This window comes from Alligator mississippiensis, chromosome 2 (assembly GCF_030867095.1).
Source record: "Alligator mississippiensis isolate rAllMis1 chromosome 2, rAllMis1, whole genome shotgun sequence".
Lineage (NCBI taxonomy): Eukaryota > Metazoa > Chordata > Crocodylia > Alligatoridae > Alligator > Alligator mississippiensis.
Genome location: NC_081825.1, coordinates 146,167,847 through 146,180,168, shown reverse-complemented (window position 1 = coordinate 146,180,168; position 12,322 = coordinate 146,167,847). Strand labels below are relative to the sequence as shown.

At 46.5% G+C, this 12,322-nt stretch overlaps 2 protein-coding genes across 5 annotated transcripts in view; one reads left to right on the top strand and one right to left on the bottom strand.

Annotated features, from left to right (window-relative positions):
- The window catches only part of TMEM150C (transmembrane protein 150C), a 73,553-nt gene that overhangs the window by 35,717 nt on the left and 25,514 nt on the right, over positions 1-12,322 (top strand). For all 4 annotated transcript variants that reach the window (XR_009459902.1, XM_006270998.4, XM_019483928.2 and 1 more), the window contains exons 7-8: positions 7,139-7,266; positions 10,456-10,633. Coding sequence is in view for 3 of the 4 variants with exons in the window: in XM_006270998.4 (XP_006271060.1) it covers positions 7,139-7,266; positions 10,456-10,633 (306 nt within the window). In the remaining variant the exon portion in view is untranslated. The remainder of the gene's footprint in view (positions 1-7,138; positions 7,267-10,455; positions 10,634-12,322) is intronic.
- Positions 7,265-12,322, bottom strand: part of ENOPH1 (enolase-phosphatase 1) — a 32,425-nt gene continuing 27,367 nt past the window's right edge. Inside the window, exons 6-7 of the mRNA XM_019483926.2 lie at positions 7,892-8,123; positions 7,265-7,468 (exon numbers count right to left, since the gene is read on the bottom strand). Of these exons, the coding sequence (XP_019339471.1) occupies positions 7,426-7,468; positions 7,892-8,123 (275 nt within the window). The 3' untranslated portion in view covers positions 7,265-7,425. The remainder of the gene's footprint in view (positions 7,469-7,891; positions 8,124-12,322) is intronic.

Genomic DNA, 12,322 nt, shown 5'->3' with positions numbered 1-12,322 from the left:
ATGGTGCCATTTAAGAGGAAAACAAATTGGCTAATATCTACAGCTACATGGCATGGACTAACAGAATTTACTGGAATATGTACAGCAGTCTGTATTTAATTGCATAGCCTCAGGACTGACAAAAGGCTGTATACATACTCACTTTTCTAATACTAATGCACATTAACTAGTGAAACAGGCTGCGCATAGCTTTTTACCACTCATTACCTTGTTTCTCAGTGCTCCTTATGCCTATAATACTCTCCTTGAAATTGCCATGACCTAGTCAGTCCAAGTCTGCTTTAGCAACCTTGAAGGTAAAGATTCCTGTCAGCTTCTACATTTATTCAGTGAAACGGAGTTTCGTCGTATTACAAAGTAGATAGTGGGCTCAGAGAATTTCTATACATTGCAAGTGGTTTATGCATGTAACTGATATGCAGAAAAACAGAGATTTGTTGCAAAATATAAACAACAAGCAACAAATTGGGACCAGTATTACATTATGCAGGTAAGTGAATTATGCACTTATCTGATATAGATGTGCAGTAAACTGTGTACTTGACGTATTCACACAGAAGCGACTGGTAACTTTGTGCACCTTCGTTGTTTTGAGTATTTTACCTGATACCTTTTCAGAGCTGGATGCCCTGCACTTAGATCAGCAAAATGAGAGAATGATTTCCAGGCTTTCAGGTGGCACTATCTTGAGTATTCTTACCTAGTTATAGATCTAGGAGTATTGAAAGATGTTCCCTTAGCCAATTGAAACAAAGAGTTCAAATCTCAAAAATATTCATGAATCAGAAATCCTTCTTCCTCCCTCCTCCAAAAAAGGAAAAAAGCTTGGGGTCGAGTAAAGCATTTTGAGAATTTGGAAACACTTTATTTCAATTGTTTATAACTTTACAATTATTTTTACAATAGGAAAGTTAAATTTTTAAATAATAAAGTTTTTGAATGCAGACTTGGCAATTATCATTTAAAACATATCAAAACAAAACATTTCAACAGTTTCAAAACTTTTTAAATGAGCTGATCTACAAACAACTTCAGTTATGATGGACTGGTGCTTTCTGATAAGAAAAAATTCTGTCAGAGAAATTCCCTACAAGCTTTTGACTTGGTTCAGAAGCTTGCAGTCAATTAGCAGACCATTTCAGATTGCATCCAGCTATTTCACAAATATTTTGCTATCTATATCTACTACCCTAGGAACAAAAAGTGAGAGCTTAATTGTTTTTCCACTAAGATACTGCACAGTTTAATGCTGCATTATTTTTTGATCATTTATCCTGTGCAGTACAATCCTGTACATGTAAAAGTGAGTTAAGATCAGCCTTTATCAGAGGATACCACCATGTATCTTATTGATATTGAAAAGAAACACTTTTTGATAAGAGCAATGCTTTATTTCCCTTGTTGTCTCAGCTCTTTTTTTAAATACTTTTTTTTCCTCACTGATAAAAATGGCAATGAAAACTTTGAAAAGTGACTTATTTTTTGAGGTGCCTCAATTTTTGGTTATCCCATTTAAGGCTTGTTTACAAATACCTAGATTTCAGAAAGAGCTGAGTGCCCTTCTTTTTAGTATGGTGTCCCTTTGAAGTGTCTCAAACTTGTATCTACAAAGTGAGGACCCCTATATTCACTGCCCTCTTAAAAATTTAGCCCTTGTAGTGTCAGTCTGTTTCATATAATTATAAATAAAGCTCAGTTTGTCTTCCTTTGAAATCCGTTCTTAAATATTAAGAGCAGTCACTCATGTTGAAACAAAGATTCTTTGTCTTCTGCACAGACTGATTACAAGGAACTGTTAAGTAATATTACTGAGAAACCAACGAATATTCTTCTCTTTGTTTTGGCAATAAAGAAGCACCAGCATGTGAAAGGCAGTATATTTCTGAAGTGTTACTGTGATGAAAAGGGTTGTGTAGGCTGAGGTCTAGCCTGCAGTTCTAGTTGGGAGCATTATGAACTCCCAACAAGAGTTCATAGTTGAGGAGGGGGTCAGTATGAGGATATGTTGATGAAAATAGCTTTGTAAGTGGGACACCTTTTATGCCCTTTTCACTCCAAGGGGGCAAATGGCAGTCTAGGCCTGACAGCAGGCCATAGGCTGCTTTTTAATCAGTTCCCCATAACTTAATATTTCATTGTACTGGGTGAGTGTTGTCTCCCCGTTAAGACTATAGTTTGAGAACTGTGTCATTGCAAATGTGACTGACTGGGCTTGAGGAGAAGGAGTGAGGCTCTGAGAGAGCTGGGGAAGAGAAAAAGAGAAGATCCCAGGGCAGACAGGGAGAAAAGGAATAGTTCCAGGAAGGACACAGTAAAGTTTGAGTGAGGACAGAAGAAACTGAAACAGCGCAATAAAGAGTGTTTTGGAATGGAGTCTGTTGTGCTGTTTGGAACATCTTCACTCTGATATGCCTACTCTAAGGGCACAGACAGAAATGATAATTTTTGCCCAGTCTGGCTCCAGAAAGCGCTGTACAGCCATGACCAAACAAGTGCACGCTGCAAAGCACTTTAAAAGGGCCCACTCATGCAAAAATCTGAAACCTCATTGCATTGCATGAGGGTGGAGATGAAAAGATTTTGAAACCATAGCGTTTTCAGTAACTTCTGTCTGTGCTGCCTCCCAGCCTGTCACTGTTTTCAGAATGGGGGAAGGGAAGGGAGTAGAGGGAGTTGGATCTGGGGTTTTTTCAGCCCTCGCTAGAGGATGGGTTTGGGTGTATTGGAGCCCTCCCAAGGTGTGTTGTGGGGGGCTCCAATACACTCACCCCACCCTCCAGCACCGGCTGGGGAACCCCTAGAACGAGCTCTCTCTGCTCCCTTTCCCTGCTCCAATCCTGAAAACAGTGCAGGTTGGGGGGTGGGGGGCGGGCACTGCCAGGGGAAACTGGCACTAGGCTTCTAGCCCAGTAGCTCCATTCCCCTCTCCCAGGAACCAGCAGGTCTGGGGGATCGTTGCAACTCGGAACACTTCCCGCAAAGCATTCTCAGTTACAGCGGGGAGCTGTACTTCCATCTGCTCTCTAGGGGCATTTATATACATACATTTGTCTGCTCTGATGCGCTGTATTTCGATTAAGTGAGTCTGCTCTGCAAATGAGCTGATGTGCCCAGCACTTCATCGCATACATTTGTATAAACGATGAAGTACACATCAGCACTAAGAAAATGGCCGTGGTGCACTTTTGAACTAAAACACCTTTGTGTGTTAGTTCAAAAGTGCACTGCCTCCATTTTCTCAGTGCTGATGCGCATTTCGCCATTTATACAAATGCACACGCTGCGGCACTGGGCACTTTTAAAAGTGCCTAGTGCTGTGGTGCAAGTACACGTACAAATTCCCTAAGAGGAGAAAGCACCCCTGTCCTTCCTGGGAGCTTTTTTTTTTTATGTTTAAGAGGAGGAGCTCTCCGAGTTGGGTCCTGTACATCACTGGGGAGGCCAGGGACTGAGAAGAGCCAGGGTCTCAAAGCCAGAGGCTTGCCCCTTGTGAAGTCACGCTAAGGCTGGTTGCTGGAGGTCATCTCGGGACAGGGAGACTGAATAAGGCTTCTTCTTGGATTGAGTCCCATGGAAGAGCCGTCTCCTCCCCCTGGAAATGGATGTTTGATTCTTCCTGACAGTTAGTATTTCCTACTTTTGGATGTGCTGTGAAGACCAGATAATTTAAGCAACTAAATTATGTCCACTCTACAGCAGTGCATCATGGCCTCTTTCAATTAGAAATTTATCTACTTAAGATTAAAAGGTCATGTCCATATGTGGACTCAGGGCTGCTGATGCTAGTATTTTGTCAAGCATTCAGACTCATTAGAGCCCATCAAGTTAAATGTGCTCTTAGAGCATGATAGTTGGGGCACAAATAATCTGCCTTTGTGCCTGGCAGCTCAGTGATGCTGCAGAAAGCACTTCTGTTTTCTCTTTTAAATGCAGTGCTTGGCAGTGTGCCACATTGAAATCTTTGAAAATGACTTGATTTAGACCTGATTCCACTGAAATCTACAGCAGAATCTCAGATTTCAGTGGTACAAGATCAAATCCTCTCTGCACAGAGCCAGTACAGTGTGACCAGCAGCAGCCCAGTCTTCTTAGTGCTCAATTGCTGGTACACCTCAGCCAATTTCAGTGAGGATGTGAGAGGAGCTCATTCTGGATGCTTGGCCAGTCCCTGGTTTCTTTGTACTAGCAAAACTTCAGTTGTAAGGTGGACTGTTCTCCATGGCTAGGCTGAGACAAGCATCTCATTTTTATAATAAGCCTGTATATGTCCATTCAGCTGGTTGCTAGTAGTAGTTCCTGTTCATGTGATTTTTAGGTTTCAGCCTGTGACTGAGTTTCTGGGCTCTATTTTCTTTACCCCATACTGAAAACTTGACTTCTCTTGAATAATGAAATGTTTGAATGAACATTTCCACTGTACCATATTAAAGCAGGGGAGCTTGCTTCATGGGAGAAATCCACCTCTGTGTTGACAGCCTAAATTAGCCCTTATGTACTACTTAATAGGGAGCTTAAATGAGGCCATATGACTATTCCAGAGCCTCTACTGAGTGAGTTTCATACCTGATGGTTACCTGCTCTAACAGATCCTGTAAAGGCAGTTCTTGTTTTGTATGACACAACTGAATGTAGAAGGTGCAGATAGGTCTGGATGTTAGTCGGGAACGTTCAGAAGGTCTTGAGGGCAATCTCTTGTCTTGTTTCAACCAGACTTCAGCTAGATGGGCTCCTGTGGCAGGGCAGTGTTTGTGCCTGCCATTTTAAGGGCCTGGAGCTGGCAGCCAGCAGGTGCCTGATGAGGGCAGCCATTAAATTCAGGGCTGCCCATATAAACAAGGCAGTTCTGATGCTGGGGGCCAGGCAACAACATCATTGGCTGATCTGGAGGTAAGGGAGGAGCTGTAGGGGATGGATAGGAGGCTCCTGGTCCTGGGTATGACCTAAAACTGCACCCTGCTGGGAGTGGGTGGCCTGGTGGGGCTCAGTGGTGCAGGAGCCCCCAGGAAATGCCAGGCCAGTTACCACCCCAATGAAAGGTAGGTCGGGGCACCTTAACCCCTAGCCCCCACGACCGGGTGGGTTACCCCTTATTTTGGAGGGCTCAGAGAGTGGACCCTTGGAGAGTGAGAAAAGGGCCATAGACTCAGGCCTGTCTGAGTTTCCCCTGACTGGCCCATGTTGGGGCCAGGACCGGAAGGGTCGAAAGGCCGGGGGCCCACTGTGAGGAACGCCCAAGAGCTGAGGGTCTGGGGTCCGGACTGGCCTGGAGGTGGGCCAGGGCTAGAGAGCCGAAGGTCCCGGTGGGGGGATCACACCCAAAGGGGATCAGTTCAGGGAGCTATGGTGCCTGGTATGATGGCGGAAGAGACCGCCTGAGGGGAGGAATCCAGATGGGGTTCAATAGGAGGATTCTGGGGCCCAGTGTCGGAGCCGGTGATTAAAGGAACATCGAGATGCCATCTGTGAGGCTTGGGCTGTGGTGTAGGGGAGGAAAGGAGCTGCAGATAGCACCCCCTGGCATTGGGGCAGAAAATGGGCAGCCTCCTGCTTATTAACATCCATTAATTAATTGTATCAACAAGGCGTGGCGGGTAAGAATGTGGGCGGTTGGCCCAGGAACAGGTGGGCGGGCCACAGTTAGATGGGCCCCAAGTAGGCCCCCTGTTACAGCTTCTCAACCTATTAAGTACTTTGGAAATCCCAGTCATAATTCCTCTTAGAATTAATCTATTTGGAGCAACCAATTTCACCTTGCTTTGCTGCCAGCTAAGGGACTTTCCAAATCAACATGTCTCTTAGCTCCTTTCCCCTTAGATAACTTTCTTGCTTATGAGAAAAAAGTCCCTGCCACTGTGTGCCAGAATCTGAGAAGGGCATTGAAGTTGTTAAGAATGGTATGAAGTACATTACCTTGTACTATGAGAAAAGTGGAAGGAAAAGACTTAGACTAGTTTCTAGTGCACATGTGTGGGCCCTGCAGAGCAGCAACAGTGTTGCATTTTGTACTAATAAGTTTTTTTGCTGACCGAATTACCGTATTTTCATGCATATACCCTGCACACGGGTATAACCCGCACCCACGTATAACTCATGGAAGATTGTGTTTTCGAAAAACAATCCATGCATTCCCCGCATCCCCGGGTGAGGACTCCAATCCAAGCGGTGCCTCCCCACTGGGCCCCGGAGGCGCCGCTGGGTGTCTACTACATGCCCCGGCAGGGAGCGGCCGCGGCGGCAGTGCCCAGGAGAGAAGGAGATGGAGGGCAAGGCTCTGCCGCAGCCCACCAGCCTGCCTGTGCCGCAGCCCACCAGCTTGCCCGTGCCGCTGCCCCCCATGGTGACGTATACGCGGGGAGGTTGTGCAGCCTGGCCTGACTGGGCACAGCGGGGAGGTGGTGCAGCCCGCCCTGGCCCCAGACCCTGTGGCGATGGCGGCGGCGCAGCCCGGCCCCAGACCCTGTGGCGGTGGTGGCGGCACAGCCCGGCCCCAGACCCTGTGGCGGCGGCGGTGCAGCCCGGCCTGCCTGGGCCCAGTGGGGAGGCGGCACAGCCTGCCCTGGCCAGCACGGCAGCAGCGGTGCAGCTCGGCCTGCCTGGGCCCTGCAGGGGAAAATATCCATCGATAGCCTGCACCCATCCATCCATTTTTTTTTTATTTTTTTTTTGGTAAAATTGTGTATACCCTGCGGGATATGTGCGTGAAAATGCGGTAGATGGGGCTAGAAGTGAGCGGACCAAAAAATGACTTCTCTGGAGACCAATCCCTTTAGCTCAGAAGTTTGTTTCATTGTGAAGACAGGGACGTATCCATTGCCAAGATCCAGCATATTTCACTAGCACAGTATACTAGCAGTTTAATAGACTGACATATAAGATGTGGTATCAGTAGAGTTTTAGCCTAGACTGTTTAAACAAAGAACAGCAAATGACACAGAGAAACAAGCAGGGAAAAAGGAAGAAAAGCACCCAACTTTAATGAGAGAGGCTTACTGTGCTATCTCATCTCCTGCAATTAACCCTGGGGAACAGGGTTAGGGAGGGGTGTGTGTGTGTGTGTGTGTGGGGGGGGGGGGGGTGCTACTCATACAGTTTGTACAGGATGAGCTTATAACTATCTCACATTCTCTCTCTTCTTCAGCACTTGTCGTTGCAGTTCTCCGTTTCATACAGCTGAAGCCAAAGGTGCTAAACCCTTGGCTGAATGTTAGTGGGCTGGTCGTATTATGCTTGGCCTCATTTGGAATGACCTTACTCGGCAACTTTCAGGTATCTTGCTCCCAGTTCCTCCTCTTTTTCTTTGGTAGCCAATGTGGTTCTTTCCTGGGTGGCTGTGGGCATGTTGCGTGGTCTGCATCCATTACATTGGCAAAAGGCTTGTCGTATCCATCTCTAAACAAGTCATTTCTGCTCTAATAATGCCACACTTCATTGGCTGACATCATCTTTGCTTAGATCTTGTGCCACAGCCCTATAAAACATGTCATTGTTAGATCATTGTACATGCCTTTCCATGCTCTACTGCTGAAACAGAACACCATAAAATCTAATTTGTACATGGCTTTCATTCAAGAATGTCTGGAAAAGAATTGTGCTAAGGGACAGAGTTCCATCTGCTGCAGGCCACCACAGCAAAGGCAGCTCAGTCCCTTGGTGGCTGAGCCAGCTATCTTTCTAATTATCTGTTTGGCACTACTGCCCATCATATATTGTCTTCCACATGAAATTGATTGTAATAGACAAATCCCTAGTGGACTTCAAGGAGTCTTTTTAACTTTTAGCTTTTATTAAAAAAAAAAAAAAAAAAAAAAAAAAAAAAAAAAAAAAAAAAAATTCTCTTGATATAGCTGTTTTGACTTGGTCAGTCTGCCATGTTTTTTGTTAGTTTGCTTACCGTTCACATGGGGAAGAGAGGTGTCCATCCATCAGTGCTGCTGAAACTGCCTGTATCCTGATCTGAACCCTGACTTTGCAGGTGCCTGGAACTTTCTCAAAGATTTTGCCCAGAAATGATTGAACTCCTGACAAAGGTGGGGTATAGCAGAGACGAGCAAAGATGAACTTCTCTGGGGGTAGTGACAGCCTTGGAGGTGGGGCTCGTACTAGAGAATCCTTGTTCAGTTTACCTGTAATGAGAAGGCTTTGTCTACAATGGGTATTCAGACTATACTACCAACTTTTGTAATGACCACCTTGGCACTTGGTCCTTGCTAAGGAAGGTGTGAAAACTCAGAGCCTGAGTCTGATGGCAGGAGATATTCCTGGCATTGTCATAATCCTTTATGCTTAAGCAAAGTGAGCACTATGGGACCAGAAAATTTTAGTGAACTAGGGTGCTTGTGCTCTGCATTTTGTTTTCTCTTGCTCTTGGTGCTGGTGTGAGGCCAGTAGACAATTAGCACTTACTGCAGAACATATTGAGGAGTATTTACCTCTTGTAAGAATCACTCTGGGAGAAAGCATCCCTCTGTCATGGTATAAGACCTTCTCCATCACCTAAGCTCACCAGAAGACCTGCAAGGGTTGGGGTTGGTCCCCTGTTGGTCAGTGTAGCAGCATTTGGGTGAAAGGGGCGGAGACTATTTGTGGTCAGGTCACCAATTCACCACTGCATATGTATTTTATATTGCATTTGGGGCGAACCTTTCTGACAGCCATGCCACTGATCTCCTTCCTTTGCCCAATGGGCTCCTCTGCTTTCTGCTCTCTATCATATGTACCACTGTGCTGCCTGCCCCCTCCCCAGTTTCTCATGTGCTCCACACACACTGCCCATGCCACAGGCTGGCCACCCCCAGTGCAGCGAAGCCACAGCTCCTCCGCCCTGGTTGCATGCTCGTCCAGTCTGAAATCACAGATGCAAGAGGCTGAGTGGTAGTATTGTATCCGGACCCTAGACTTTTGTTTAAATGGATTGACTTTTGGCTACCTGAGCTCCATGCAGGAGAGAGCTGTGATAGTTGGGGGTAAAGTGAAGCTTCTTTTCTGAGGTCAGGGAAACTGGACTTCTAACTGAAGCACCTTGGTTGCAAAATAAGTGAATGGTCCAGTTCTGCCTTTCTGAATAGGAGCCACAGCCTTTGTATTGATCAACCCAAAGGGTTATGGGTTAGATTCTCTTTTGTAGAGACTGCATTGACTTCCTCAGTGAAGAAGGAATCTGACTGGCTTTGGAATACTATGGGTAGAGCAACTAACTTCCCCAAACAGATTGGCTGTAAGTGAATCTGTCTTCATTAGGGCTTCAATTTTGGCAGCCGTTTTGTTCTGGGAGTGTTTCAGCCCATTTCAGCGCCTGAAATGCTGAATCCGAAATGAAACAGGAGGCTCCAAAACTAAACGAAACCATCTGGAATGTTTTGGAGGTGCCCCCAGGAAGAGTCTGGCACAGCCCTGCAGCCCTCATTTTAAAGTGCCGGGGGGCTGGGGCCAGGCAGGAGTTGAGGCCAGGCAGGGCAGCCATGGGGGCTTCTCCTGTGGCTCTCCCCGCCCAGGGAGAGGCAGGCACAGCCGGCGGAGCCGCGGGAGAACCTGCAGCTGCCCAGTTGCGTTTGCCTCTCCCTGACCGATCTGAATCTCTGAAACAACGTTGAAACTCCAAAACAGATTTGGTCGAATCTAAATGAAACAGTAATCTGAAACAAATTACTGTCCTCCAAAACAGCCAAATCCCAAACCAAAACAAAACATAGCCATTTTGCGCAGTCCTACTATTCATAGATAAAAGCTCAGATTTTTTTTTTTAAAACTTCATGGATGATTTGGATACACGTACCCTGTTCAGTTGGAGTTGGGCACCCAAAGCCAATGAGCTGCTTTAAGAAATTAGGTGACAGCTTCATTTTGCCAGGCTGCTCATGGCTCCTTTGCCTTGCTTGTTACATTCCACGTGACTTGGCTTTCCCTAATTGAAGGCATTGAGACCCAAGAGTGATTTATATAACTATGGCCCAACAGTGGAGGCTCTAAACAAAAGGCTACTCTGCCTGCTAGAATTCCACTGAAGCCAGTGAGTCTCCACCCGCTCACATCTATTTCACTGCAGGGCTGGGGCCTACGGGCTTTGCCAGTAGTAACTTTTAATTCAGCAGTGCCAAGGTTCCAGAAAATTGTCCCAGTATGTGCTGATCACCATATAGAACAGGGGAAGGACTTTCTGAAGGAGATCCATTCTCCTTGCCTGACAGGTGGTAGGAGGAGGACAGAAATTCCTGCAGGACATGGCATTTTCCAGTGCTTTTTGTTATGGGAGGAAAATCTGCTTGTAGCTGTTCCTAATCTGTAAACCACTGTCCTGCTTGTGGTTTTCTTTTCAGTTAAAGCTATGTTCCTATGTAGCTATATCTCACCATTTTTCTTGCCTATTGCTTCACTCCCAAATCAGCAGGATCATCAGGAAGATTTCTGTAAATGGTGCTTGATGTATCAGAAGCTCACAAGTTCCCTCTTATTCTACAGCTTTCCAATGATGAAGAGATACATAATGTTGGCACCTCCCTGACATTTGGTTTTGGAACCCTGGCCTGCTGGATTCAGTCTGCCTTGACGCTCAAAATAAACTTAAAGAATGAAGGACGAAAAGTTGGAATCCCACGAGTCCTCTTATCTGCTACTATAACCCTGTGTGTGGTCCTTTGTATCCTTTTGTCTTGTGGCTGGAAGTACAGGTGCCTATGCATAAAAGCCTGCCTGTCACTGAAGTAGAGGTTTTAATAGAGTCCTGTAAAACCTGTGTTCTCCAAGCATTTATGAGCACCAGGGAATTCTGCTTGATATTGATTCCCTGAAGTCTTTGAGGATGGATTTCCTACTTTACAGGGACACTGAAGCACAGAGGGATGGTGGCTTGCCCAAGGTCACTTACACAGGAACAGAGGCTGTGTCCGTGTCCTGTAGCCAAAACACAGTCCCTTCCTCCCTCGTCACTTGGATTTGAGTTCTCAAAGAGTGAAGGAGTTTTCTCTTTATGACCTAGTTCTTTAGTCTCTGTCTGTACAAAATGTGATGGAATTTGGATGCATACATTTATGTGTTCCAAGGGCTTTAAGATGCATCAGTCCTGTCACCTGAATGCATACTTGTTACACCCTACAGTCTGTTAGGGATGGAAGAGTGGAGCCCAAAAGGAGATTACTCTTTGAAAACCAAGTGTTAGGGATGGAAAAGTGGAGCCCAAAAGGAGATTACTCTTTGAAAACCATGTCCAGAGGAGATGCGAGTTCTGTTTGCAGGTTGGCTAGTGATCTGCTGTGAGACCTGGGATGGTCATTGAATTGTTCCATAGCTTAGATATCCCATCTCTTTTAAAGGAGAAGAACCTTGCTTACCCTCCCAATAAGAGAGACACCTGGAAAGAACTTCCTGTGTACTGAATACCATAGTTCTTAACGGGCAAATTCAGGCGAGCACTTCAGTGGGTGCTACATGTGCAATTAATGTGCCTGAATTTTCTGCGCAGAAAATACAGGCTCATTAAAGCGCTCCCCAGCGCATGTCTACATATGCGCCTGTCAGGAGCAAACTGAGCTCAATAGGAGCAGCTCAGTGCAGGGCTACTCCTGCCCTGCTCTCATAGGTGACTGGTAGGGGGTGCACCTGCCCCCTCTGATGGCCAACGCCATTGGAAGGGCCGGTGGCCCCCCTCCCCCCCCACAGGTGCTTACCAGCCCTGTCCCCTGCTGCCAACAGCAGCTTCTGTGGGTGCTTGCCAGCCCTGCCCCTGCTGCTGATGCCGCTGGCAGCTTCTATGGGTGCTCGCCAGCCGTGTCTTCACCGCCAGTGCTATCGGTGGCTTCTGCAGGTGCCCCCCCCAGATTCAGGAGGCACTAGTTACCCATGCCTGCTCTGCCCCCCCTGCAGCAGCCGAGGGGAGATTGGGCTGGCCTTGAGTGGCAGTGGGGGCAGAAGAGGGAGGTGACCCAGCCGGGTGGGCAGCTCTCTTTCAGCCAAGTGGAGATTGGGATACGTCCCAATCTCTATGTGGCTGGGAGGCAGTATCTTGCTGAGCTGGGACAGCTCTCCCTACCCCTGTGGCCCCCTGCTGCCTAGGTTGACCAGGAACAACTTGCTCCTGGTCAGTGTCTATACATGTAGTACGGTGCATTAGTGAATGCACTGTTTTTCTAGTACCTATATCTACAAGTACTAGAAAATGGCACATTAGACTGTAACTTACTATGCAGTAATTGCCATGCATGTTTGGACTGTGATTCTTTACTGCACATTAGATTAGTCTAATGCATCTTGTGAGCTTGTAGTCTAATGTACCCAGTGTGAGCTTTACTTTGAATGTGTATGCATAAGTGTAAGGACATAGTACAGTGCT